Consider the following 27,802-nt stretch of genomic DNA (forward strand, 5'->3'; position numbering starts at 1 on the left):
CTTTTTTTTTGTTTTAGTACTGTTTTTCTAACTTAACACACATTTTCTGGCTACCTATCGTCATCATCATCATTATCATCGTTATTATATTTATTATATTATATTTATTATATTTTACTGTTATTGTTGTTATTTTTATTATTTTATGGGACGAGTATTTTCTTTGTTTTGTTTTGTTTTGTTTTGTTTTAGTACTGTTTTTTCTAACCTAACACACATTTTCTGGCTATCTGTTGTGGTGGTCATCATCAACGTTGCTATTATTGTTATTGTTATTATTATTATTATTATTGTTTTATGGGATGTAAAAGAATGTAATTTTCGCAACGATTGATGAATATATTCGTTGATATTTTATTTCGTGATAATTTAACACCTAATTCCCGTATCTTTTAAACGTAAATTCGTAAGAGAATTTAGTTCTCAATGTTGGAGATAAGATTAGGCAGTCTTTCACTGATAAGTAGGTCTTCTTTATTTATTTCTTTTTTTATTATTTTCTATTGTTTTATTTTATTTTTTTTTTTTTTTTTTTTTGATAGCTACAATAGGTTAATTGCAATTCATCGTATTGTCTATTTTTTAGGACTCTCGAAATAGTATTAGATTGTTTTGGTTTTGTTTATTTTTTTTTTAATAACTAGTGTGTTGCAGTATAATACGACAAAAATAGTAACATATTTTATCTATAATCGTGGTTATATCGCATTATCTATTATCTATGTTTTTTTTTTCATTATTTTTGTGCACATTATACGTTGAAGCAGCTGTTTACAGGTGGTTTTATGGTTATGGGGTGATCTTTGAAAGAAAAATAAAGAACTAAACAATTTAGTTAATTAAGATTTGATTGATACAACAAAGTTAAACGATTTTGGTATATACACTTTTGAAGAAGATAAAATTAAAGAAAAAATACTTTTAAAAGCATGATAAAAGATGGTAAAAAATAATTCTAGATGAATCTTATTATTTTTTTTTAAAAAGAATTGTTATTAATCTTTGTTCGATTAATTGAAACGAAACTTTAACAAGGAGCACAACTTTGTAATCCTTGGAGAGATCTACTTTTATATTGTTAAATTAATAATAAATTAATTACCAATTAAATTTAATTAATAATAATAATAAAATAATATTAATTGTAATGTAATTTTATTAATTAGAATTCTTTTATTTTTTTTTTTTCAATAAATTTTCTTTACTTTAAAATAATTGGTAATTTGTAAATTGTTGAATAAGAGTAAATCTGATCCATAAATTTATAATATTAATTAATAATACAAATTATGGTAATAAATTTGTATTATATAATATATATGAAATTTTTGTAATAACATTTACTTAAAATATAGTAATATATTACTATATATTCACTAATAAATTATAAACTTTTATAACATTACCAGAAGTAATGTCTGCTAATTCTAATCTTACCAAAAATCAAACATTTTCATTGACATATCACTTTTCCTTCTAATTAAATAAATTCTCCAATTATTTATCTTAAAATTATTCAACATTAATAAATTATCATCAATAATGTCTAATAATTTTAATTTTACAAAAATCAAACATTTTATTGTTGATAATCACATTTCTTTCTAATTAAATCAAGTTTCTGTCTCTTTAGCTTAAAATTATTAAATATTTGTAAATGATGATTGTATAGTTGTGTGATATGAGATAAATCTGATGCATAAATTTGTAATAAACATTAAGCGAAGGTAATGTCTGGTAATCCAAACGTTCGAGCAAACTCATTGGAGCGTACGCTGGTTGGTGCTGTTGCTGCTAACAACAACGTTGCGCGATTACTCGCGAGCACGTCCTCGGCGTTCTTCGTTGCGCAATGATAACGATGACAAAGGCTCTGTGCGACAACAACAACGCGATAATAACGACGGTAACGAACGAAGCTTTTTCATAGAAAATGACTTTTAACGTCAAGAGAAGAGAGAAGAGTCAGAAAGAGAGAAAGAGAGGAAGAGAGAGAGAGAGAGAGAGAAACTCGAATTGAACTCGCGTAGTCTAGTTTGAATCTTCATTGCAGTTTTCTTCACGTCTTATCTTTCTTTTTTTTTATTTTTTTTTATTCTCATTTTTTTCTCTCTCTATATCTCTATCTAAGTTGATTATATAGATCAATACTTTAATTATCACTAATTACGATGACGAAAACACACACAAAAAATTTCATATCGGAATTGCAGAAGTAGATTTTTTTATTTATTTTTTAGCAAAGTATGCAAGAAAAATTGTTCAATGATTACGACAATGGTAATTGTATAATCAAAATAGTTATAGATAAATGGTATTCTATGATTGGTTATTTTAATTATATTATCAAATATATGTGTGACATATGTGAAATAATCGAGTTATAGGTGAGAATGTGTTAAAGGTGTGTTTGATAACAAAAAGTCATTGAAATCCTTAAAAAAGAAAAATAATAAATGAAAAAATTAATAATAATTAATTATTAAATATAAATATATTTAATAATTCTATAAAAATATATTTTAATTATTCAATTAATTTTTAATTAATTAATTTATATTTTTTTTTATATTTATATAAATTTTTATTATAATTTCAATTATAATTTTAAATATTATTAATTTTCGAAATAAATTTAAATATATTTATAATATATATAACTTTTAATAATTATTAATTATATTAAATTATTAGACCACAATCCTAATTACCAGAACACACATATCAATCATTATTAAAACCAAATTAATAAATTTTCTAAAAAAAAAAATTTAATATAAATTATTCAATAATTCAAGATTAAAATGTTAATATTGTTCTCTCATCGAATGATTTCATCTCATCATCATCATCATCATCATCATCATCATCATCATCATCATAATCATCATCGATAGGAAGAGATATAGATGCAGAGTTAGTTAGAGAAAGAAAGAGAGATAGAGAGAGAGGGTGGGAGGAGAAGGTGGTGTTGGTGGGTGGGTGGGAAAGAGAAGGAGAATTTGTCGTGGCGAGCTAGGGCAGGTTGATGGTTGCGTAATTAGACGAGGTTAGGCTAGGCGTTGGCTGATGTGGTGGGGGTATTCTCTAGCGAGTTACGCTCTTACTATATACAGGCCTCTTTCGACCACGATCATGGCTCGATACCCGTATGAGCCTCATCGTGCTTCGCTTCTCTATGCTTCTAAGCATATACATACATATATACACATATACATATATATATATATATATATATATATATATATATATATATATATATATATAAATGTATGTATACATCATCATGTATATCTCTTGACGTATATTAGAAACGTGTAGGTGTACATGTAACTTATATATATATATATGTTTGTATAGATGTATGAGGGTGTGTGGAGTGTATGTGGAGTGTGTATGGAGTGTGTGTGCGCGCGCACGAGTCACTCTCTCTCGTTCGTTGTAATGGGTAGATACACGATTAGTATACTTATACAGACGAAAGAAGCTCATATATGTATAATACTATTTTCTCTCATTCTCTTTCTCTTTCTTGAAGCAACATGGATGGATTGCGTAAACGATTGACGGACGTGCCGCTATTTTACGCGACATTTCGTCGTCCTCACCTTATCCTCTCTTTTCTCTTTCTGTTACTTCATGACTGACGTGCTATGCAGATTTGTCAGAGACTCTTACGAGCTTATACAAGATTTCTTCTTCTTCTTCTTCTTCTTCTTCTTCTTCTCTCTTTCTCTTTCTGTTTTTGTATGTGTGTGTATGTGTGTGTATGTGTGTGTATGTGTGTGTGTGTGTGTATACTTGTAGGAAGAATATGTCGTTTACCGTTCGTTTTGCTGTCCTTTTTTCAAAGTGTCGTGCATAAATCTTTTACAAATGAGTAATAACTTTTACCTAGGAGATTTGAACGTTACCTTTCAAGGGTTTGTTGTTTGTTTTTTTTTTTTTTAACCCTTTTTGCAATAAAAGTTTTATTTTATATTATTATTAACAATTCACAAAGAAATTTCCATAGAAATATTAGGGGAACCGAAAAGTAATCAAAATTTTGTTGGCTGATTTTTGTTTTTGTAAAAATCATTTATTTATTAAAGTAATTTTAAATGTTAATCAACAAATAATTTGTTCATTTTTTTAACACTTTTTGCTTTACGATGTAAAGGAAATTGTTCAAATTCCTTTTTTTTAAAAGTTTCTTCCATTTTTTATTGACACCATCTAAATGTGAGTGTACTCTTCAAAGAAATTTTGGATTACTTTTCAGTACCTGTAATACTGTTTATAATAATAATAATTATATAATAATTAGTTCAGTATATGTGTAATTAAAAGAAAAGCCAAAATTTGATATTGACGTAGACTAAGACTTGAATTTACTTTAGTTTTTTAATTTTTTTTTTTTTATTTATTTATTGTTTCCATAGCAGAACCCTCGAGTGCAATGGGAAGAATAAGATAAAATTGAAGTATACAAATTTTTTGAGTTACAGTTAATCAAACAATTGATCAAATGTTCTCACAATGTTTAAATTGTTATATAATTGAATAATATTGTAAATAATTCAACAATCTTAAGCACAAAACTCTTGGAAAGGTTGTACTGTGACTTGTTTTCTTTTTGTATTAACATTTTTGATCAATTATTTGAGTCACTGTATATTATAAATCGTATTAATAATCTTATATTCTTTCAACCAACATTTTCTCACTTTCATCTTTATCTTCATTTTAATATCGAATGTTTGATTTATGATTTGTAAATAAATTCAATTTCTTTTTTTGTTTTCTTTCTTCTTCATCTTCTTCTTCTTCTTCATCATCATCATCATCATCATCATTGATTTATATAACGAAGAAAATTATTATCAAGTAAACGAGATTTATTTACATATGTATATACATATGATATATTTTAGTTTCTAAGTCAATATAGACATTTAACGTATGATTTTAATTGATTATAATCGTGATCAAGGTTTAATTGACTATAACTATGAATATTTTATTATACATCATAGTTAATTGCAATCAATTAAAATTTATCGATTAATCGTATATAATACTACAACTCTTTTGATCAAATTCACTTATACATATATATATACATTATTAAATGTCTGTCGTATTTATACTAATTTATTGATAAATCGTTTGTATATACAGTTTATTAACGTTACTCCTGTTATTATACATATATATATATATATATATATATACATATACCATATATATATATATATATATATATATATATATATATATAAAATTCTTGAACTAAGTGAATATATTTTTATTATTATTATTATTATTATTATTATTATTATTATTATTATTATTATTATTTTTATTATTATTATTTTTATAATATATAACAAAATTATATATTATAAAATATATATTATATATATAATTAACTATATAAATATATAATATTAATTAATAAAATATATAATATAATATAATATAAAATATAATAAAATTACACATATAATAACTAATATAAATAAATTAATAATATATAATAATAATAATATTAATACTATAATTATTAATATAACTAATTAATATAAATAAAAATCATAAATTATATATATATATATATATATATATCAACGTTTATATTATATTATTATATAAACGATGATAGGTGATATTGGTGATGGATAGAAGGAAACAGGGGGAGGGGGAGGGGTCAGGGAAAGGGGGGATTAAAGTTTTTAGCTCAAAGAAATAAACACGCACGCGTGTTAAGATGAAATGGCGAACAGCTACGCGCGATTACGTTAGTTAGGTTGGTTGGTTGCTTGGCTTGCTGATTCGAGTTCTCGCGCTTATGTTCGTTTTGCTGCTGGAACACACGCGATTTCTGGTCGAAGATTGCGTAAACGATTGACTGACGGACGTCCCGACCAATGGTATTTTTTTTTTCTTTTTTTTTTCTAAACTCGGTTGTAGTATGCTATATCTTCTCTCTCTCTTTCTCTCTCTCATTTTCTACGTTTTTCTCTATTTCTCTCTCATACTTGTGGAACATGCGAGAAGCTAGGAAAAATACTACACGTTCCTTCCTTCAAACGTTTTGTTCATTCGTTGGTTGGTTTGTTGGTTGGTTAGTTGGTTGGTTAGTTGGTTGGTTAGTTGGTTGGTTAGTTGGTTGGTTGGTTTATTGGTCTTTTGCTCTTCCATTTCGATTCTTATCATTATTGGTGTATGGATTCGTGATGGTAAGCCAACGGTGTGTATTTACTTCGAACGAGGTCATACTTTTATAAAAAATGTACGACTTTCGTGTTCGCTCGATAAAATGAGATTTATTCTCTCATGTTTTTCATTTCCAATCTATGTGAAATTTTTTCTATTCTTTTTTTTTTCTTTCTTTTTTTTTTTTTTTTTTTTTTGAAAATGTTCGATCAAAGAACAGATGAGACATCTCTGTCTCTGTCTTTCTTTCTATTTTTTTTTTCCTGTCTAGGAAGTTTCCATGATTTTTTTTTTTTTTTTTTTTTTTTTTTGATGAATGATCAATGAAAATTGAAACTATTATATTATGAAAAAAGATATTAGAATATATGTATTTACATTCAAGTTCAACTGGTTTTCCGTTTTCTCTCAGATAGGAGAACTTAATATCACGTGTCACCTAGTGTTCCACTAAATTCTCAACAAGCTTGCAGTATATCCTAGTTGCTTTGCATAATCACATGGGTTCGTTTCATAATCCTTATCACGATGGGTATCGAAAATTCATTACTTACCCACACACATACACACGCACAACTGTGATCCATCCATCAATCGTTCGTTTCGCTTAAATAATTTAGAAACAATTTATGAAGAAAAAAGGAAAAAAAAATAATTCAACAGCTACAATTAAAAAATTGTAACCAAAAAAAAAAGAACGACAAAAAATCAAAAGAAAGAAAGAAAGAAAGGAATAAAAAAAAAAAAATCTAGTCGGTATTCGCGATCAAATACCAGAGGACCCGTTTCTTCAACTGCGGACACAGAGAATGTGAAAGTGTTTCTCGCGGCGGTCACTTATTGCGGTCGTTGTAAAATTTCCAAGCATTTATCACCGTCAGACCATCAGTTATATGTATGCATATATGTTAACATATATAAATATGTATATATATATATATTTATATAATAATTTTATTTCTTATTATTTTATTATTTTTATTTATTCATTTATATTATATATTATGTATATAAATTATATATAATAATTATATGCATTATATATATTTAATTTATTTATTTATAATAAATAAATTTTATTAATATATATATATATATATATATTTTTTTTTTTTAATTATTATATAATTAATTTAGTATTAATATTTATATATAATATATGTATGCAATTAAATACGTATTATATTATTATTAAATTAAATATTACACATATAATATTATATATATAATTATTATTATTATTAAATTAAGTATTATATATAGTATTATAAAAACAAAAAATTATTTAATTATTATTATTAAATACTTAATATATATATATATATATATATATATATATATATATATATATATATATATATATATATATATATATATAGTATGTGTATGCATTTAAAAAAAAGAACAAAAACATTTAGTAAGAAACCACGTGGAGGAATAGAAAATGTGAGAAGTATGAGAAAAGGGTTTAGAAAGAGAGTGAGAGAGTAGAATATTTAGATGAATGTGTGTGGATGGTCGGTCGTGTTCACGAGCTCTTTAGGCAGGTTCAACCTGGATTGGGTGGGCTCGCATCGGCGTACAAGTGCAGCTCGACGATTATTTTTGGATTCGCTCGGCCGTACCGAACGAACGAACGAAAACGATTATTCCTTCGTTAAATCATAACTCGACTAAACGTGTGTTTTCGAAGAAATCTCGAATGTTACTACGAATGTACACACACTCACACATACACACATATACACAGGTACACACATACGTAGGAATATAAGACGACAGGCTGATAGAAAATTCGACTGATCTAATTTTCCCAAGTTTCTATAAATTACAAAATGAATTAATAGAATTATCAGATTAATGATTAAATTAAAATTTAATTTATTAATTTATTAACATATTAAAATTAATTTATTTAATTTTACTTGATTAAAAAACGTTTACGGTTGAATTCATTTTTGATGTCTTATTTTTATTTCTTTTTTTGTTTACATTTTTTTTTTTTTGTAATTAAGTATCTTTAATAAATTAATGTTAATCGTGATTGATCGAATTATTATTATAATAGGTTAATAATTTAAATAAAAAATTATACTTTCAATGTGTCATTGATTAAACTTAACAATAATTATTGTTTTTTATTTTATTATTATAGCAAAATTAATCGAATATTATTTTATCTTATTATTATAGCAAATTAATCAAATATAATTGAATGTCATGTATACGTCTGATAGTTAAAAATATTAATTATTTTTAAGTGTGTGTGTGTGTGTGTGTTCATAAACCGGTTACCCATGTAAAATAGGAATTAAAATATTCTATATATAAAAATTGATTCGATAGGGGTTTGAAATTATTCAAAGAAATTTTACTTGTCTACCATATATTTCCATCGAAGATTCAATAGCCCTAAAAAGACCATCTTATAGCGAATCCTCAATGGGATACTAATTAACGTGACGTCTTATTCACTCCTTGGTAAAATACCAACGACGACAAGGGGAATGTAAACTCGCTTAAGGAAAAGTTTTATTACATATATGGAAACTTGGAAAGAAAAGTTGAGTTGTCTTCTTAATCATTGACAAGGAAGAAAGTAGACAACAACAAAATCTACGTCCAATTGAACAATTTTTCAAACGGAAAAATGAAAAGTAGGAAAATGAGTAGAAAAATGAGGAGGAGGAGGAGGAGGATGAAGAGGTGAAAATTCATGTAACGAAATGCTGTCATTCGATCGTTTAATCTTCATCATTTGTCACCTTTCAACTATCATCATTCCTCTCTTGCCATTCTGTCACTCTCAGCTTATCCTCAGACCCCCACCTATCAACTACTTGGCCGTTAATAATCGATTCTCTAATACACGAGTTTTGCATCCTTGGAATTCCGTAGCAACTAAGTGAAATTATTCATCCTTTCTTCACCTCGTGTAAGATCAAACGACTCAAAGTTAACAGGTGTTTCAACGTGAAGCTTCTTGATACACGTTTTCTCATAGAATCAACCAACCAACCAACCAACCAAGCTAGCAAGCTAGCAACCAAGCAAGCATGTAAGAAAGAGAAAGAGAAAGATGAAAACAAAGAGTGGAAAGAAAAAGGAAGGGAAGGAGAGACTGCTGGTTGGCTTGTTTCGCTTATCAAGCTTCTGGACTCTGTTGAGTTAGCCTAACACGTTAGTAGTCCTCAGTGTAAGGATCTTTATCTTTCCATTCTTGGTTACGCACTTCATACATGGTCTCTCTCTCTCTCTCTCTCTCTCAGTAAGTGGGAAAAGGTATAATATTCTCTCTCTCACTCTTACTCTCACTCATTGAATGTTCTCGTTTGAAAGAGTAAGAAAGATAGACGAACAGTTAGATTAGTGTTGATGATGATGATGATGATGATGATGATGATAATGATAATGGTAGTTGGTGGTAGTTGTGCCACGTGCCTTAAGGCACACACGATATTCTGTGACGTTTCTCTATTCGTTTTATTTCGTCCTTTGCCTTTTCTCGTGGAAAACGTTGCTGGCGTGTAAAAGAGACGACACCTCGTCTCACCTTAACGGATCGCACTTCTCCACGCTTGTCATGCCTCGGTTGTCTAACCGCGGATAATCTCAAACCAGGAGGTGGGGGGGGATATACATGGATACCATGTATGATCCTCTGCAATCTTTCTTTTCTTACACATATACATGTACACATATATATATTTATATACACATGTCACGTCCGGTCTTGATCTTCATTGTCCTACGTACACTTCTTCTTGTTCTTCTTTTCTTGTTGTTTTTTTTTTCTTTTTTTTCTTTTTTATTATTCAACGACAAGAAGAAGAAGAAGAAGAAGAAGCCTATCCTGTAACCCGTCCTATTCCGTTCTTCTTTTTTAAAACGCCTACGGCAAGATTCCGTTCTCCTTTAAAACCACCCCACCCCACCCCACCCCCTCTGCCAGGTTCTTCGGCTACTTCGTAAACGTGAAATACACGTGGCACATGGGTAATGATAATTCTTATCGTATAATAATCTGATGTTTAAAATTCATATATTACTGGGTATAGTTTTTTGGGGGGGGAGGGAGGGAGGGAGGTAGGGAGGGTGGAATTTTATTGATAGCTGGAGTTAATTTGTTTTTAATTCATTTTTCGTTATCTTTATATCAAAACATTTAACACGTGTATTTATTATATAATAAATAAATAATTCCTATTCGTAAAATATATTTGAATTAACGATTGGTGTGATATGTTAATAGAAAAAAAAAAAAAAAAAAAAAAAAATAGAAAAATAAAAAAACATAAAAGAACGAAAAAAAAAATGGAGTAAAATTTCCTCATTAGGCGTCGTGTCCCAGGTGCATTTACGTGGCCCTCTACTACAACCATCGTCGTCGTTGTGCACTTCTAAAAGCTATCATAATTTTTTAAAAGTCTCTTTTCGCTAGAGATAGAAAGAGAGAGGAGACAGAGAGAGAGAGAGAGAGAGAGAGAGAAAGAGAGAAAGAACGTCAGAGAGAGAGTCGATAGTAATTTCAACGACGACACGAAAAGCAAAGCAGCTAACTCGTTTAGCCCTGTGAAAGGTCTCACCAAAGTTCCTACCTCAACGTACGCAGTATGTGTGTTAAGTTTTATACGTTAAAATGTAGAATGAACGCGTTTTCATTTCTTTTTAATTTTGTTTCTTTTTTAATTTAAAATACGAAAAGAGATATAAGTATGGTGGTGATACTTTCTTTACCGGAAGCATCGTTGTTGTCCAGGAAAGAATCATTTTAATTGCTCTGAATACTTTTTTTTTCTTTTTTTTTTTTTTTAGCAACGAGATAACACAAAGCAGGGTTTTTATTTTTTAAATTATTTTTTTTTTTTTTTTTTTTGTCAGATATAACGTGTAGATTTGTGTCATTTATTTTATCTAAGATGAATTGACCTGGATGGTGGGGGACATATTTTTAATTATTTTCTTTCTTTTTTTATTTACTTCTAATTAATTATTTTATATAAAATGAATAAATTTAATTATATATAATAATATATTTAATAGTTATTAATTATATTTAAAATATAATACACATTCGTGTAATATAGTTGATATAATAATAAATAAAAATAGTTAATATAATAATAATAATAATATGTATATTAATAAATAAATAATACACAGTCGTAATATAGTTAATATAATAATAAATAAACAATACAGATTCTATAATAATATAACAGATATGTTACGAACTCACACATTTGATAAAACAACAAACACAACTGTTTCTAATGTAAATATTAGATTATACAAATTTTGTACGTAAAATATGAAGATTTTCAAAGTTATTACATACAATTGTTGATCTGTTGATTTTGTTTGATTTTTTGACAACTAATCAAATGTATTAATTGAGAAGTTCAAACAAAATGTGTGAACTCTCTGTTCGAGAAACTGTGTTATCGAAATTCTCGGAAGAACGAGTAAAATACTCTTTGGGTGAGTGTTAATGTGTCAAAATCACTATAACGATAAGGGAAGATAACGGATCATGTTGTCTGATTATCGTCAAAGTATATTACACCACATTGAGCCATCGAAACGATCGTTGATGATAGAGTCAGTCCGTTCGTTCGTAGGATATCTGAAAATATAAATACCATTATCGCTAACCACCAACATACAAACTCACATTAGAATATTCTCCGATTGTTTCGGCTTGATTTTCGAAAGACAAACTGAACCTTCTATTTGGTTCATCGGTAAATTTAACTTTTCACTTCCTCGAAATGACGGATAGAATTTGTAAAAAAAACAACAGAGAGAGAGAGAGAAAGAAAAAACGAAAGAGATTTGCTAGAATTGATATTTGAATGCATAAACGACAGAAATTATGTTAATTATTCGTTTCGAGAATAAACAGAAAAAGATTTAAGAACAAAACAAAACCAAAAACGAAAAAAAAAAATAAAATAAAAAAACAAATAGAAACGAAAGATTCCAAGTGAATTAAATCGATGGTGAAGATTGTCAACTAGGACAACTGGAATTTAACTTGAAAAAATAAAAAGAAACAAACTCCGACATAAATCTTCAAATTTTTTCTCGTGAAATTTATTTATTTTTTTTTTTTTTTTAAATACATCCATTTATTATTATCTCTTTTCGTTTATTATCAATATTATTATTATTATTAATTAAAAGTATTTGATATTTATAAAATATAACTTAGTTCCAATTGAAAAATATATTATGGCAACTAAGTGGATTGCTGAGTTTAAAAAGCCACCTATCGACAAAATCCGCAATTATTTATTTGCCAACCTAATATATTATATTAGATCTATTTTTTTTTTTTAATTATATTTTATAATTGTCAATCATTTAATTAACAAAAATTTTGTCTAATTTACAAAGTGTGCCATCAATTTTTATTCTGTTCGTTAAGTTAATATTTGAATTCGTTATGATTTTGAAGAAAGATTGGGGAGGGGGAGGATGTACCGTATTTATCATTCATTCAATTTTTCTCTTTCTCTTTCTCTCTCTCTCTCTCTCCTTTTTTTTTTTTTTTACTCTTCACAATTTTTTATCTATTTTTTTTTTGTCTACCCAACTAACGGCACGAACACCGAACCAATGGCGCCTCCTCCATCTCCGGAACTTCCGGCAGGCGATTGATAGCAACGTTCCTCGACTCCGAAGGCTTCTTCTTCGGTGGTGGGCCACGTGGACAAAATGTTCGTTTCTAAACTTGGCTACTGCGCCATGCACGGCTGTTTACACCCGCCATCGGGACTTTTTGGGCCAACCGCGGGCTGCTGGGAAAAGATGTGTTACTTCTCCTCTCTCTCTCTCACTCTTCCTCTCTTTCTCTTTCTCTCTTTCTGTTCATCGACTGCTGGAGATCACGTTGAGAAATCGTTTGGGAAGTTAGGGAGAACGAATTAGGATAACTAAAGGAGAGAAAGAGAGAGAAGGAAGAAGAGTCTTGGCTAATTTCGTCTTCGCACGTGCGTGCAACGCGGAACACCAACAGCAACAGACTCTTTCTCACACACACACACAGACACACATACATTAATATACTCGTACATTTATATACAGGTACATACACTTACTTACATTTCATCTTTCTCTCTCTCTCTTTCTTTTTGTCTCATATACATACATTTATATACAGGTGTTACATATACTCACCCACATTTCATTTGTCTCTGTTTCTATTTCTCTTTCTTTTCCTTTGTGTGTGTGTGCGTGTGTGTGTGACTTACTGTTCGTGTCTTACGCAACTTTTAGTATGATATGTTGTTAGTAGTCCGAAATTTTCTTGCATTATTTCTCACTGAGGAAGACATTAAGGTCTCGTTTATAAAGGATTCACGACTGACATAATATTTGTCGTAATTTTGGTGAAATTGTATTTTCTTAACAGCAACGATAATAAATTCGAATTGATATTACGTTCTTTTCTGAATTATTATTTTTTTTTTTTTGTTTCATTTGATCTAACTTATCATCGAAATAAAAAGAGATAGAGAAAAGAACGCGTTCTGCTAATTAAAATCGTTCTTGAAAGTCTTCATTCCGTTCTATCATGTATTTTGAACTTTTGAAAGAGAAGCCATTATTATTAATCAAAAAGGATCCGTTTTTATTGTTATTTGATCATTTTCTAGAAATAGAAAAAATAGAAAGGGTCTGAAATAAAAAAAAAGTAAATTAAATTTCTTTCTTTTTTTCTTCTATCTCATCAGAGTTTCAAGAGTTCAAAGTTGAGATCAGCGAGTAATAAAAATGTTTTAGGTTAGGTTAAGATCAAAAGATATATATATATATTCATCTTCTCATCCCTTGTAAATCTCATTTCATTTGTTTTATCGTGATAATATGTTAAACCTGGATGCTTCTAACCAATCGTAGGTGAGAAATTCATTAACGTTCCATCGAATTCTAAATGAGAAAAAGGTGACACGAGAATCAAAGAAGAAACGAATTGTTAGAAGAGGTTAGAGGGTGTTGGAGAAGTGGATGAGAATATAAGGGTTGGACGCGTTAATAATGTTTCAAGGGATTAGTAGGAAAAAAAAAGAAGATGAAAAAGAGTTAATGCAATTGCAATAAACGACGAAGTACCGAGGTAGTAGGTTGCACTCGAGGATGCACCGAACGAGAAAGAACCGTGGAAAGATGAGAAGCTGCGTGCATACCGATGGAACGTGTAGTAGAATGAGTTGTTGTAAGAGAAAGAGAAGAAGGAGGTGGTGGAGGTGGAAAAGAAAAAGGAGAAAGGGAAGAAAGGTGGAAGAGGTGGAGGATAGCTCGTACAAGAATAAAAGTTATGGGAAGAACCCTGAAGCTCTCCTCCGGTTTTGCCTACAGAAATGCAATGATGATGATAGTAGAGAGAGTGTGTGTGAATGTAAATGTTTATGGTGCATTCTTTCTCATAATTCATAAAACAACGAAGCTTGGAATGTTCCAATTCCTGTCATCATTTTTTCAAATTAACCCCCTTTTTTTAAATTCGAATCTTTCATTTGCTTTTTAAATCCTAAGACTTTGAACACCTCCTTTTTTTCTCACCCATTTCAAAAGATAACAATAATAATCGATTATATTGGTAATAAGATATTTGTAAGATTAAATATAATTACACATATTAATTTAAATTATTATTATTATTATTATTATTATTATTAGTTGGCATTAAGAACTCGAAAGTTCATTGCCGCAAATAACCAAATCTCGCCATTGTATTTGCATTTTCCCATTTTGTTTAAATTATCATGGTAATATAATATACTAGGTTGACAACTAAATAATTGCATATTGCACCAATCATTTTCCTAGAAAAATTCACAATTACTAATTTGTCAATCCAATAAATAGATTAATACAAAATCATCATTGATTTATTAGCAAGCGATATTACAAAGGATTCAATGACTGATTCTGTTGTTGCTGATGTTGATGTTGATGCTGATGCTGATGCTAAGCATAGAACGTGTCGCATACGTTCAACTAAACTTGGTGCGGTTTTGCATTTCACTAACAACACAGAGAAAGAGAGACACACATACACACACACACATATATATATGAGGCCTTGCCCTCTTTAAGGCAATTAACGACTCAATCGGGATCAGGCTGATTGAGCCTTTATAAGGGCCTGTGGTACGCGTGGCCGGACTCCACAATGCGCAGAATGTACTTGCCTGGCCGCATTTATTAACGCGGTGGCGTGAACCCAATTAAGGACGAGCGAGGAAGTCGTCAGGGTATTCCTCGTTCGTCGCGTCTTGTTCATTGCTTTAACGCACGCGCGCGCGCGCGCTTCCTCCCCCAAGCCCCCCCCTCCATCTTCTTCTTCTTCTTCTTCTTCTCTCGAGGATTTTCTCTTTAAGTTCGATCAGCTCCTTTTTTTTCATCCTCTTCTCGTTTAGGTGACTCTTCTCTTCTTACCGGTAAAACAACCAGGATTTAATAGGCAATTCAATTCATTCAATCAAACCAAACACTCTACTCTTACGGATTGTTTTTTGTCTCCTTTTTTTTCGCATTACGAGGAAGACATTTGTTGATTATTATTATTTTTTTTTTTTAAGTAATATTTTGAAGGAAATATGTCGTCATATTCATTCACGTGATGTTAGGTTATTGTGGGTTAGATCTGATCATACCAATTGTCAAATGATTGGATAATGAAATTCTATTGATTCAAAGAAGCTTTTTTTTTTATATTCGTTAGGGTTGGTCCAGGTTCGTAAATATTGTTGTATTTGATTTTTCTTTTTTTAAATGAAATGTTGTTTCGATGTTTTCACCATTTATCGTAGTAGGTGGTAGTGATGGTGATGGTGGTGGTCTTTTTACTTGCGCTTGGTCAGAGAGACAAGTGACGTTAATGTGCAATAAATTAGCAACCTCCCACGCGACGACTTCTCCACGAGAGGATGAGAAGATTCCTCCTCTTTCTTTAGCATTTGTTCCAAAGCTGAGACTAAACCAACCAACCAACACTTTTCTTTCCCATTACTCGTTTACCAGAGAGTGAGAAAAAAAAAGAAGAAAATTGGAGAGGGGAATAATCAATGGTGCTATCCTTTCGAAATTTGTTTTTAGTACGCAAGAAAACACGCGTTTTGATTCTCTGATAGTAAAATCTTGACAAATGTCATCATCATCATCATCATCATCATGCTTTTTATTGATTCATCCAAAAACGTGTTCGGAAAACACTTGGGTGGAATAACAGATTTAACAGGATCCTTTCGTACAGCAGGTGGACAACGGTTAATCGAAGGTCTCTCTCTCTCTCTCTCTCTCTCTCTCTCGTTTCGAAAAGTGACGTACGAGCTTTCCAGAGACACGGACAACGATGGACCGTGACATTTGAAATTTATCGCCCCGTCATTTCCGTGTAAACAGTGCTAACGGCTCTGGCAATAATAGTGTATTTCGTCTACTACGAACGAGTAACAACCTCGCCTGGGTGTTTTAGTTTATCGTAACTTATTCCTCTCCTTGGAAAATTATCATTTCTCACGATAAATATATACATTACACCTAAAACTATTTGTTAAACATATTGAATCATTGGATTATTATAATTATAATCAAATGATCTTTCCCACTCTTCAAATCGTCCCTCACATTTTCAGTTTATGTTAAAATAAAAATCTATTAAAATAGTTTTGTTTAACTAACAACACATAATTCAAAAGAATACAAAATATTAGGTTGGCAACTAAGGCATTGTTGATTTTAAAAATCCATCCATTGAATCATTTGCATCATCCGCACTTGCCAATCCAATAGATCAATGAAATCTGTGAATATTTGTTTGAAATTGTCCCAAATTTCTTCAAACAAATAGAAATTGTAATTAGAATTAGTTACCTAATAATAAACAGATGGGTATGGGGTAAATAATAAGATTTGGAATTTCTCATAGACACGTTTCTATTATATTGTTGTTGTTAGATCCGCGAGATTTCTTTTTGTCATTTTCATCGTCAACGTCCTCGTCCTCGTCCTCGTCCTCGTCGTAGTCATCGTCGTCGAGGTACATCGAGGAACCGGTTTTCTTCCTCAAGTTCGTGTAACATCTTCAAGCTCGATAATCCCACGGCAATTTAGTACAAACAGATGTGTCACCGTTGTGTGACATTTTAGTTGTTACCATCAACGACGTCCTTACGTATCTACCTAAAGAACAAACCAACCCAGTCCCACCTTCATTGCCGTTTTTTAACATCGAAGCAGCACGTTCCTTTCAAATCGTGACTATGTGTGTGACTCTTGAGAAAAAAAAAAAAGAAAAAGAAAAAGAAGGAAAGAAAAAAAAAAATAACGCAACACCTCAAATGCCTAAACTAGATTTCTTTTCTTTCTTTTTCTCTCTTTCTCTGACTTGAAGAACCTCTTCAATATAATTCTCGGCTTTTAACGAGACTACGAACCGACATTTTGGATTCTCTCGGGTACATTACACGTACGTTATGTATATCTTGTATGCATTTGACGTTAGTTCATTTACCAAGGGATTCGATCCTGAAACACATCAGAAACCACCTGTCCAGCTGTCCATCTACCTTCTGTTCGTCAGACAACTCGTGTCAAAGGTTGTTACATCGTTGGTACCGTATGCATTTACGTATATAAACCTACGCATTGTACGTCATATCGAAAGATACACCTACCTACCTAAAGGATTTCCTTTTTCTTTTTTTTTTTTCTCGATCGTGTTAATAACATTTTGAATAGCTATTTTTTTTTTTTTTTTTATAATACTCACTATACTAACTTTCGAAACGTCATTAGAAATGAAGGGAAATAAAAAAAAAAAACGAACATATGAAAACGATCAAACGTAGATGTGTGAGTTGAAATATCAAAATTAGATACCATTGTTCAAAATTTTTATTTACTGACATCGTTCAAATGTGTTGAAAACTTGTATTATCATCTTTTAGTATTTATTTTTTTATTGTTGTTACTTGAAAAACAATCTTTTTCTTCTCTTCCTACAACGATTTTCTTGAAACGTCTTTCGTGATCTCATCGGAAGGGGGTGCTCTCGTGCCGTTAATTGATAGCCCTCAGTTCGCAGAGGGTAAAGGTCAGGAAAGTGCAAGCGGTAACCAGACGGATCACAAAGTCCACTTTTTTCTACACTCTTTTTCTTTTTCTTTGTGTTAATCATTCGATCCGTGTCGATGCGTTCCGACCAAAGTCGCAGTTATTCATATCATCATGTATATGAACACATACACGTACAATCAATGACTTTATCATCTCGTTTCGTTTCATTTTTCGATTCCGGATCAATCGAATGATCTGCAGTCACAAATGATGATTAATTTAATCAACCTCCACAGTTCTGATACTTTTGACTTTTCTCTCTTTATGAATAATAAAACCGTAAGATCATCCAAATGAGTTTTAAAGTGTCAGAGTATAACATGGGGAAAGTTCGGAGCGTGTGTGTACCATAAATCTTTACAGTTATTTACTTGGGTTGCGTAAACAAGTTGGAAAAGTCATCGGACTGTTGAGATATGCCACTCTGAGAGAGAGACTATCTCTCTCTCTCTTTCTCTCTCTCAATGCGGATTCCGCAAATCTTCTATCTTTTGATTTTATTTTAAATGAATACAAAATTACAAGTGAACACCAACGCACATCATCAACCAACGTTGGTATGAACTTTCGCGCGCAATTCTAACGCAACTCCAGTTCGACCAACAAAACGGTTCGTGATCATTCGGAATCCTGATCAGAACCATTTTAGAAACAGAATAATATGGTTAGGAGAGAACGTGAGAAGTCACTGTCCTCTTTCATTCAGTTTTCCACGTAGACTCATACACACACATACACATGATGAACTGAACTGAACGATCGAGTACAAGCAAGAATGAAAGAGAAAGAGTGCAGTTAACTCGATCGAAAGTCCAAGAAGGGAATATAAACCTCAGTTTCTACTCGTTCCTTTATACGTTCACATTAGCAAAAGTGAGATTGTAAGTTCGACGTTGAAAAGGACCTCCCCGGTCCTTAATGGTAGTTCGTCTAACGCTAGGATTTCGTCATGGTGAACCTCCACCGTTCACTTTTCCACCAATGGCCACTGCCCCCGAGTTTAAGAACGAACTGTTTCGAACGAATCTGTACATTCATCTTTGTACATGTTTTGTACATACGTATGTATGTGTGTATCTGTGTGGGCTAGTACTTACCATGATTATCGTTCTTTTATGGTTGACTTCAAACAAGTTGATACTTTTCTACGTGACTTATAACATCTCGTTAAAAAACCACTTTCTTCATCATCATCATCATCATCATCATCATCATCATCAACAACATCTTGCAGTAAACGTTACGTCAAAAACGTCATTTTTTTGTTACTTATTTACACTACTGTAAATCTTATGTTCATTTTATTACGAATGTTAAATCTGTAACGACTAAGAAAAATGATATTAAATCCTGATCGTAATGTTGATCTAAATTTAGGTTTCACGCAAACGATAATTCTCTTTCTCTCTCTCTCTCTCTCTCTCTCTCTCTTTCTTTGATAAGATATCGTGCAGTTGGTTATAACGATATCGATAACAATAAACGATTATGCGTAAGACGAATTGCTTGAGGTTTGATAATGTTACCATCACTTATGCTAATTTATTTGTAATACTCTGGTAATTGGTAGATTCAATATTATATATATATATATATATATATATGTCTTGTCACGCGTCATACGAAATCTTCTTGTAGATGTAGGATTATGTTTTGCCTTGGAAACTACGCCGCCATCTTAGTTTTACATTAATCGTCGTAGTCTTCGTAGTCGTCGTCGTCATTAATGTTTGCAAAATGACGGCTACACGGTGATTAGCGTGACTCGACGTTTCATCTTTTTACAAAATTCTCACACAAAAAATAACAACAACAACATAATAATAAAAAAAATATATATATATATATATATATATAGAAAAAGTGTCGGTATGGTAGGAAACGTTTTTATTCGATTTATAAAAATAGTATCTCGAATGATTTTTTTTAAACATAAATAAAACACGATTGACTTAGTTATTTATTTAATGAAAATTTATTTCGATGTATCATCCAATCATCAGTGCACACGTTGTCTCGTTCATTGCTGTAATGGTTTAATTCTACTATGAACGAAACACATCGGTTAGTCTCTCGTATTTCGTATGTTGTGTTGTGTGTTGGTTATATATAAAGACGTTCTCGGGAATAAAGGGAACGAAGAGAGAAGAGAAAGAGAGAGAGAGAGAGAGACTAGCATGACTCCCTGGCATTGATCGTGCTCTGCCACCCCATGAGCAGCCCCTAATAACACCCTCTTGCCACCCTCCTCCTCCACCACCTCTTCTACCATGCTACTACTACTACTACTACTACTACTACCCACTAGTACCATGAGGGGTTCTTTCTCTTGCTTGCCACCCTCTCTCTGACGTACTCACCCTTCTCGTAAATCCAATCCGAGAGGAAAGAACGAACGTACGTACGAAACAAACTGAAAGAAAAGAAGAGTTGCATGAAAATGAAGAAGAAGAAGAAGAAAAAGTAGAAGTAGAAGAAGATTTTCATCTACAAATGACAAAGATTCTTGATGGAATTACGTCAAGGTTGTGTTTTCAGTTGCATCAGAAAAGTAGGAAGAAAAAAATGAAGAAAGAGAGAGAGAGTTGCACGGAAACGTAAGATTCATGTTGAATTGCGTCAAGGTTGTTCTTTGAGTTACATCAGAAGGAAGTAAAAAAACAAAATAAGGAAGAGTTACAGTAAAATGAAAATTCTCTTTCGTAAAGATATGGTTGGGTTGGGGGGTTGTATCAAGAGTAATATTACGAACTATAAAAGAAACAAAAAAAACAGATACCTGTTTAAACTTAAAGCAAAGAAATTTTCTGATCTACCAAGCAGACGATGAAAGAGGTTTGGCGTAGGAGAGAATATTTCCTTGTGAGAACCAGCTGGCCGGTCAGCTGATTCGAGAATGCTAGTTGAGATGTATATATGTGTGTGTGTGTGTGTGTGTGTGTTGCAGTTCTCCGCATGGCATGCGCCGCGACGCGTCGCCCATTAGCCGCGCGAACTAAAGCCATTAAACCCCCGTCGGCTTAATAACGGTCGAACCCACCCACGGCGACCTGTTTGCAAATCCCGCGGATTCTCTTGGCCAACTTCCTTACTACAAAACTCTTACTCGCTTACACCCGCCTTCGTGATACGTGCATCCGGATTTTATATATACATACATACATATATATATATATATATATATATATATATATATATATATATATATATATATATATGTACATATGTATATTGTTTGCAACTTGTAGGAGTACTTAACAATTTGTCATTTTTTTAGATTTTTATTTTTATTTTATTTTGTATTCTTTTTATTTAATTTAATTTGTTGATTAGGTTGATTCTTTGATAACTTTTTTGTTTTGGGTTTTGTTAAGTTTCATTCAGACAAATTTGGTTTTTCCTATGATCATATGGAATATGTAATTATTGTTCTTGTTTTAAAATTAAATAATCTTAATAATCTAAATAATTGTAATATAATTAATATAAATAATTATAATTATTTATTAATTATATAATTATATTAAAAATTAATTATATTAATTATATTAAAGATAATAATAATTATTATATTATATAATTATATTTGAACTATAAGATAATTTTATTTAATTAATTATTAAATTAATTAATATAGTATAATATAATAATATATATTCAAATAAATAGAAGATTTCAAGTATACAGAGTATCTTTCTTATATATATATATATATATATATATATATATATATATATATTTTTTTTTTTTTTTTGTAATTGAAATAATATTTGAGGGTGTTGTAAAAACTTATTTGTAATGGGGTTAGCAAGGTTTTAGGATTTACAAATCGTTTTGATTAAACGTAAGAAAAGGTGTCTCTCCCCAAGTTTGTTGTTTCCTTCTTTGGAATCCACACTTTCATATCGGGAGACAGAATCTTTTCACGATCATGGGGATTAAATACACCATAAGCGAGAAAATTGTGTAGAACGTGCCCGTGCCCGTGCCCGTGCCCGTGCCCGTGCGCGTGCGCGTTCACGTTCGCGACCTACTCGGGCCGTGCCACGAATTAATTAGTTCGACCATGTGGTGGTAGTGGTGGTAGTGATAGTGGTAGTGATCGTGGTGGTGGCACATCTTGAATGAGAACTGGTAGAGAAGAAAGAGAGAGAGAGAGAGAGAGAGTATTGCACGCCGCTCACGCCAAGTTTATCGCACGCTGCTTGACTTGACTTGCCACGTTAAAACGTGTCTCACGTTAAATTACTTAGTTCGTTGTCCAGGATATTTTAACGCGATTTTATTTTATCATAAATATCTGCACGCGCTTGTAGTTACCACCTATCGTTTAATAAAAAAATAAAAAAAATAATAATAATAATAATAATAAAACACTTATATCACCCATAAAAACACACATTCGGATACGTATACACACACAACAAAAATCCTATATATAGGAATAAAAAGAAAAATTAATTTTTAAAAAATATTTATTGCTGTCTGTGTTAGTTTTTTTTTTTTGTTTTTTTTTTTTTTTGTTCTTTTTGCAAATTTTCTTTAACGGGCAAAGTAAAAAGATAACAAAAAAGCAAATATAAATTTTTTCTTTTAAATTTACACGCGTTAATTATAATATTTATTTAAATAAAAATAGAAAAAAAAGAGAAAAAAAAGGAAAAATTAATTTAAAAAAAATATTTATTGCTGTCTGTTTTTTTTTTTGGACAAACTTTTTTTAAAAGACAAAGTTAAAAAAATAGAAAAAGCAAATAAAGATAAATAAATTTTTTTTTTTTAATTTACACGCGAATTATAATATTCATCTGAATGAACAGAAACATAAAAATACAAAAAAAAAAAAAAATTAAAATTAATTTTAAGAAACGTTTATTTATTTTTTATTTTTTTTTTGCAAATTTTCTAAGACATGAAAAAAAAAATTAAGAAATCAAATAAGGATCAAGTAAATGTCTATTTAAAATTGACAACGAGTAAATTATAATATTTGTAGTTGTTAGATTTGAACATTCTCTTACCAGTTGAAATTTCGTATGTTAAATTGCCGGAACAAATCGGAGACACGTTAGACCATGTTTTCTCTCTCGACGTATCGTGTTCCTTCGCCGAAAATTTGTCCGTCTCGCTTTCACTAGTACTCCCCCCCCCCCCTATACGTAAAGCATGCACAACACAGTGGTGGGTTACCCTTGCAACCCTTAAACCCGATCCACCCCTACTGAATTCACCCTATATAACATGCGCACGTGTTCAACTAAAACGCGCTTGTCTCTCTTTGTGTCTGTTTTTCTCTTACCTCCTATATGTATATATGTATGTATATATCTATGTATGTATGTATGTATGTATGTATGTGTACACCTATATATATGTATATATATATTCGCGTGGTTGATTCTCTAGAGACGAGTAGTATAAAGGCCAAGTTCCTCTTAACGTGATCGATCTCAAAAATACGAAATTCTTTTCTTGCAAGGGAAAGAAAAATCACGTGAGAAATTGAACCTCTTTTTCTTTTTTTTTTTTCTTTTTTTTTTTAATTTTCGTGTTATTATGATAAATACAAAAAAAAGGTATTTTTTATAAATTTATCTTTGACCATGTGGACCATAATTGTCCAGTCATCCATTTTTTTAAATTTTGTTTTTGATACGATTTAATACACAAACGTGGGATGAAAAGTTTTGAACCCATTACACAACGAAATATATTTATTAATATTTTTTTTTATATTATATTATATTATTTATATAAAAGTTAGTTTAACCAAAAAGATTAAAAAAAAAAAAACAATGTTTCAATGTTAGCTTTGAAATTTATAATTCCATTCACGTATATATACGTCTTCCTTATGATATACTTAAAATATAATTATTAATTTTTATTTTTTTTTTTTTATATTATTTATATAAATGTTAGTTTCACCAAAATGTCAAAAAAAAAAAAATGATGTTTCAATATTAATTTTGAAATTTATAATTCCACTCACGTATATATACGTCTTCCTTATGATATACTTAAACAAAACATATTTATTAATTTTTTTTATTATTATTTATATTATAATTTGTTTAACCAAATTACAAAAAAAAAATAAATGTTTCAATATTAGCTTCGAAATTATATGTATATATATATATTTTTTTAAAAATAATTTTTTATAATTTACTTAATTTACTTATGAAATAAAACTAATTAACATACAATAAATGTGATATTTTCTTGCAATTAAAAATTCTACATCGATGATATTTAAATAAAAATATAAAATGTACCAAAAAAAAAAAAAAAAAGTATGATATCAAAATGATGAAATAATCATTTATTATTAATTCACATATTACGTTTGATAACAAATAAATGAATTTATGTGTGTATCATTTCTTTTCTTTTTTTTTATTTTAATTTTAATTTTTTTTTTTTTTTTAAAGAAACCCATAAAACATTGACAATTAAGTGTTTGATAAGAAACTAATTACATCTATTTAAAGATCCAACGATTGATATTGTTAAGTATAACTGTGGCGTATACGTTGAAAAAAAGAAAAGATTAAAAAGTTGTATCGTTAATCGTTAGTTGTAATTACTTCGTGTCGGTAGTTAATCAGCCATTAATGCCGGGTAATTAGTACAATCGTTAAGACTCTCTTTGGAATTGTTTGAGAATTTCTAGCGTTTATATCAAAGTCAAGTTACTAAAAAAAAAAAAAAAATGAAAGTGTTAAGAGACAGAGAGAGAGAGAGAGAGAGAGAGAGAGAGAGAGAGAGAGAGAGGTGGGGGATGAGAGAGAAAGGGAAAGAGAATGAGAAGTAACGAAAGATTTGATTTATCAAAATGAAATTAATTGAATAATAATTAAAAATTTGTCCAAATTTAATTCATTTAATATTGCAACAAAATATTATTTATTATTTAATATTATAATTATTATTATTATTGTGTATTATTGTTTTATTTTATTAACAATCATTATAAATTATATTACATAATATATTATGTTTTTCAATGATAAATGATTTGTCTTTGATAAATAGCTAAACTATTTAATAGATTTAAATAGAAAATGTATTTATTTCATTTAATTTTTTTGTTACTTAAAAGATAGATTAGTTTATTTAATGATTTATCATTTTTTTTTTTTTCAATAATCTTTTATCAATGAACATTATATTCTTCACAATAAAATAAACATTGATATTAATTATTAATCATTCGCTTGATCATGACAAAATTATTATGGATAAATATTTTCATAAATTTCTTAACAAAATATTCCTACTTTTTTTCTAATAGTTCCACGTTTTTCTTTCTTTATTTTTTTAATTTGATTTTTTTTCTTTTTTTTTTTTTTTAAATTGAACAAAGTTAATAATTAATTTGAATATTCAAACGAATGATTTAATCCAACATTAAAAATATCAAATGTAAAATAGCAAATGCATACTATTGTAATAATAATACTAATAAGGTTATTTTTTCTCTCGTTCTGACTATTTTATTTTTTTCTTCTTATCTATTTTTTAAGAAGAAAATAAACAAAAAAAAAAGAAAAAAAGGAAGGAAGAATGGGTCTTTTTTTCTCCAGGGGAAAAAAGGGGTGGAGAAGAAAGAAGGGGTGTTATATAAATATTCTATATACCGGGGAACCTCGTCGAGGTCAACCACGAAACAGAGAAAAGACTTTCAGAAATATATATATATATATATGTATATATAAAAAACTTCTTGCTTCTTTTACGATGAGAAGATCAATATCATCAAGCTGCGTTCGATCGATTATTCGTTCTCTCTAATGCCACATTTTTTTTTATTTTTTTTTTTATTTCATTTCATTTTTCTTTATTTTTTTATTTTTTTTTATTTTTTATTTCGTTTCCAATTTTTTTTTTGTCACCCCTTATATTTTTATATTAAACATTATCTATATTAGTAATGTGAATTTTGGTCAATCATTTTTTTGTTTTTGTTTCGACTCTTTCTATTATTTATAATTATTTTGTCATTATTTAATATAAATATAATAAATCATGGAAAAATTGTTGAAGGAAAGGAATGATTTTACGCTTAAAAAAGAAAAAAATATGTCCAACATATTAATTATATTTAATTATTTATATATAAAAATTCAGAATTTCTATTTTCGAAAAAATCATACTTTAAATATTTTTAAAAGAACTCGCGGTTAGAACTGATTGAAAATATATTTTGTTTACGTTTATATATATATATATATGTGTGTATGTGTATTGTCTTCACTTATGTTATTATATGTTTACGTTTGGCCTTCAACCGGTCTGACTATAGTTTCATTTATTTTAGTCTACTTCTAAACGTCGAACTATAAACAACGAGACGCTTTACAATCAGTTTTGTATCATAGATAAAGATTTTTCTTAATATTTGTTCATTTATATATAAAAATATTATACAGAGATTATTATAATTTATCCGATAATTATGATTATGTTAACATAAGTTAACAAACTAATATATAAATTAATTCAATAATTATTTATTATAATATAAATAAAAATCACATTAGCAAATTTTTCATTTAATCAACTGTCATAATTATCGGTAGAATATAATTACGATTTTTTTTTTTAATGAATATCATAAACTTCTAATGATTAGAATGAAAATCCTTTTAACATAGAATCATCTGATTTTTTCGAAAATAAAAAATAGAAAAAGAAGGGCCTTCAAATTAACAAATGTTCCTCACTTTTTATTCGACTTATTTTTACGCTTAAAATCATCGTAAGTTTCAGGATACAACATCCTGTTTTTAATTCAATGTTTATATATATATATATATATATATATATATATATAAAATAAATATTTATAAAAATATATGTGTACACATGTGTGTCGGTCGTGTATTGTCCATGAAAAAACGTAACATTGATTCACTTATTGATCCATGACAAAAAATGAGTGATTAAACCATTTTCTCTTTTAAATGTATTATTTTCATTTTATTTCGAATATCATTATATATCCTTTGTAATATTAAACAAAAATAAATCAAATTGAAATAATATAAATAATAATAATAATAATAAAACAATATTAACAGGTTAAATGAATTGATTAGAAAGTTTTCGAGACAATATATTTATCTTTTGTGATTAAATATATCAGACAATTTGAAACTTGCAATTTCGTGTTTCACGCGACACACGACTAACACAAGGAAACACACTATACACAGCACACCTAACATGACCGATCGGTCTGATCTGACAGATCGTTACCTGTCCCCAGGAGGCATACACCGTACTTCGGACAACCGGACTACAGGCTCTACGAACTGAACAAGAGGTTACAGCAACGCAATGACGTGAGTATTCAATTTATTTATATATTATATACATATATATATTTATAATCATATTATTATTCAATTATCAGATAAGAAATGTTTCCTTTTTAATTTTTTTCATTCCATTCATTCATTATCTT

General features: G+C 29.5%; 1 protein-coding gene across 9 annotated transcripts in view; it reads left to right on the forward strand.

The window, feature by feature from the left end:
• Chi (LIM domain-binding protein 2 Chi) overlaps positions 1-27,802 on the forward strand; it is a 146,667-nt gene that overhangs the window by 100,603 nt on the left and 18,262 nt on the right. For 7 of the 9 annotated variants that reach the window (XM_089176405.1, XM_089176404.1, XM_089176399.1 and 4 more), the window contains exon 3: positions 27,587-27,680. In XM_089176405.1, coding sequence (XP_089032531.1) covers positions 27,587-27,680 — 94 coding nt within the window. The remainder of the gene's footprint in view (positions 1-27,586; positions 27,681-27,802) is intronic. The other 2 variants (XM_089176406.1, XM_089176403.1) reach the window with 1 other exon arrangement.

Source organism: Polistes dominula, unplaced genomic scaffold (assembly GCF_049000335.1).
Source record: "Polistes dominula isolate Pdom_NZ unplaced genomic scaffold, Pdom_raw_medaka contig_25, whole genome shotgun sequence".
In the NCBI taxonomy this organism is placed as follows: Eukaryota; Metazoa; Arthropoda; class Insecta; order Hymenoptera; family Vespidae; genus Polistes; species Polistes dominula.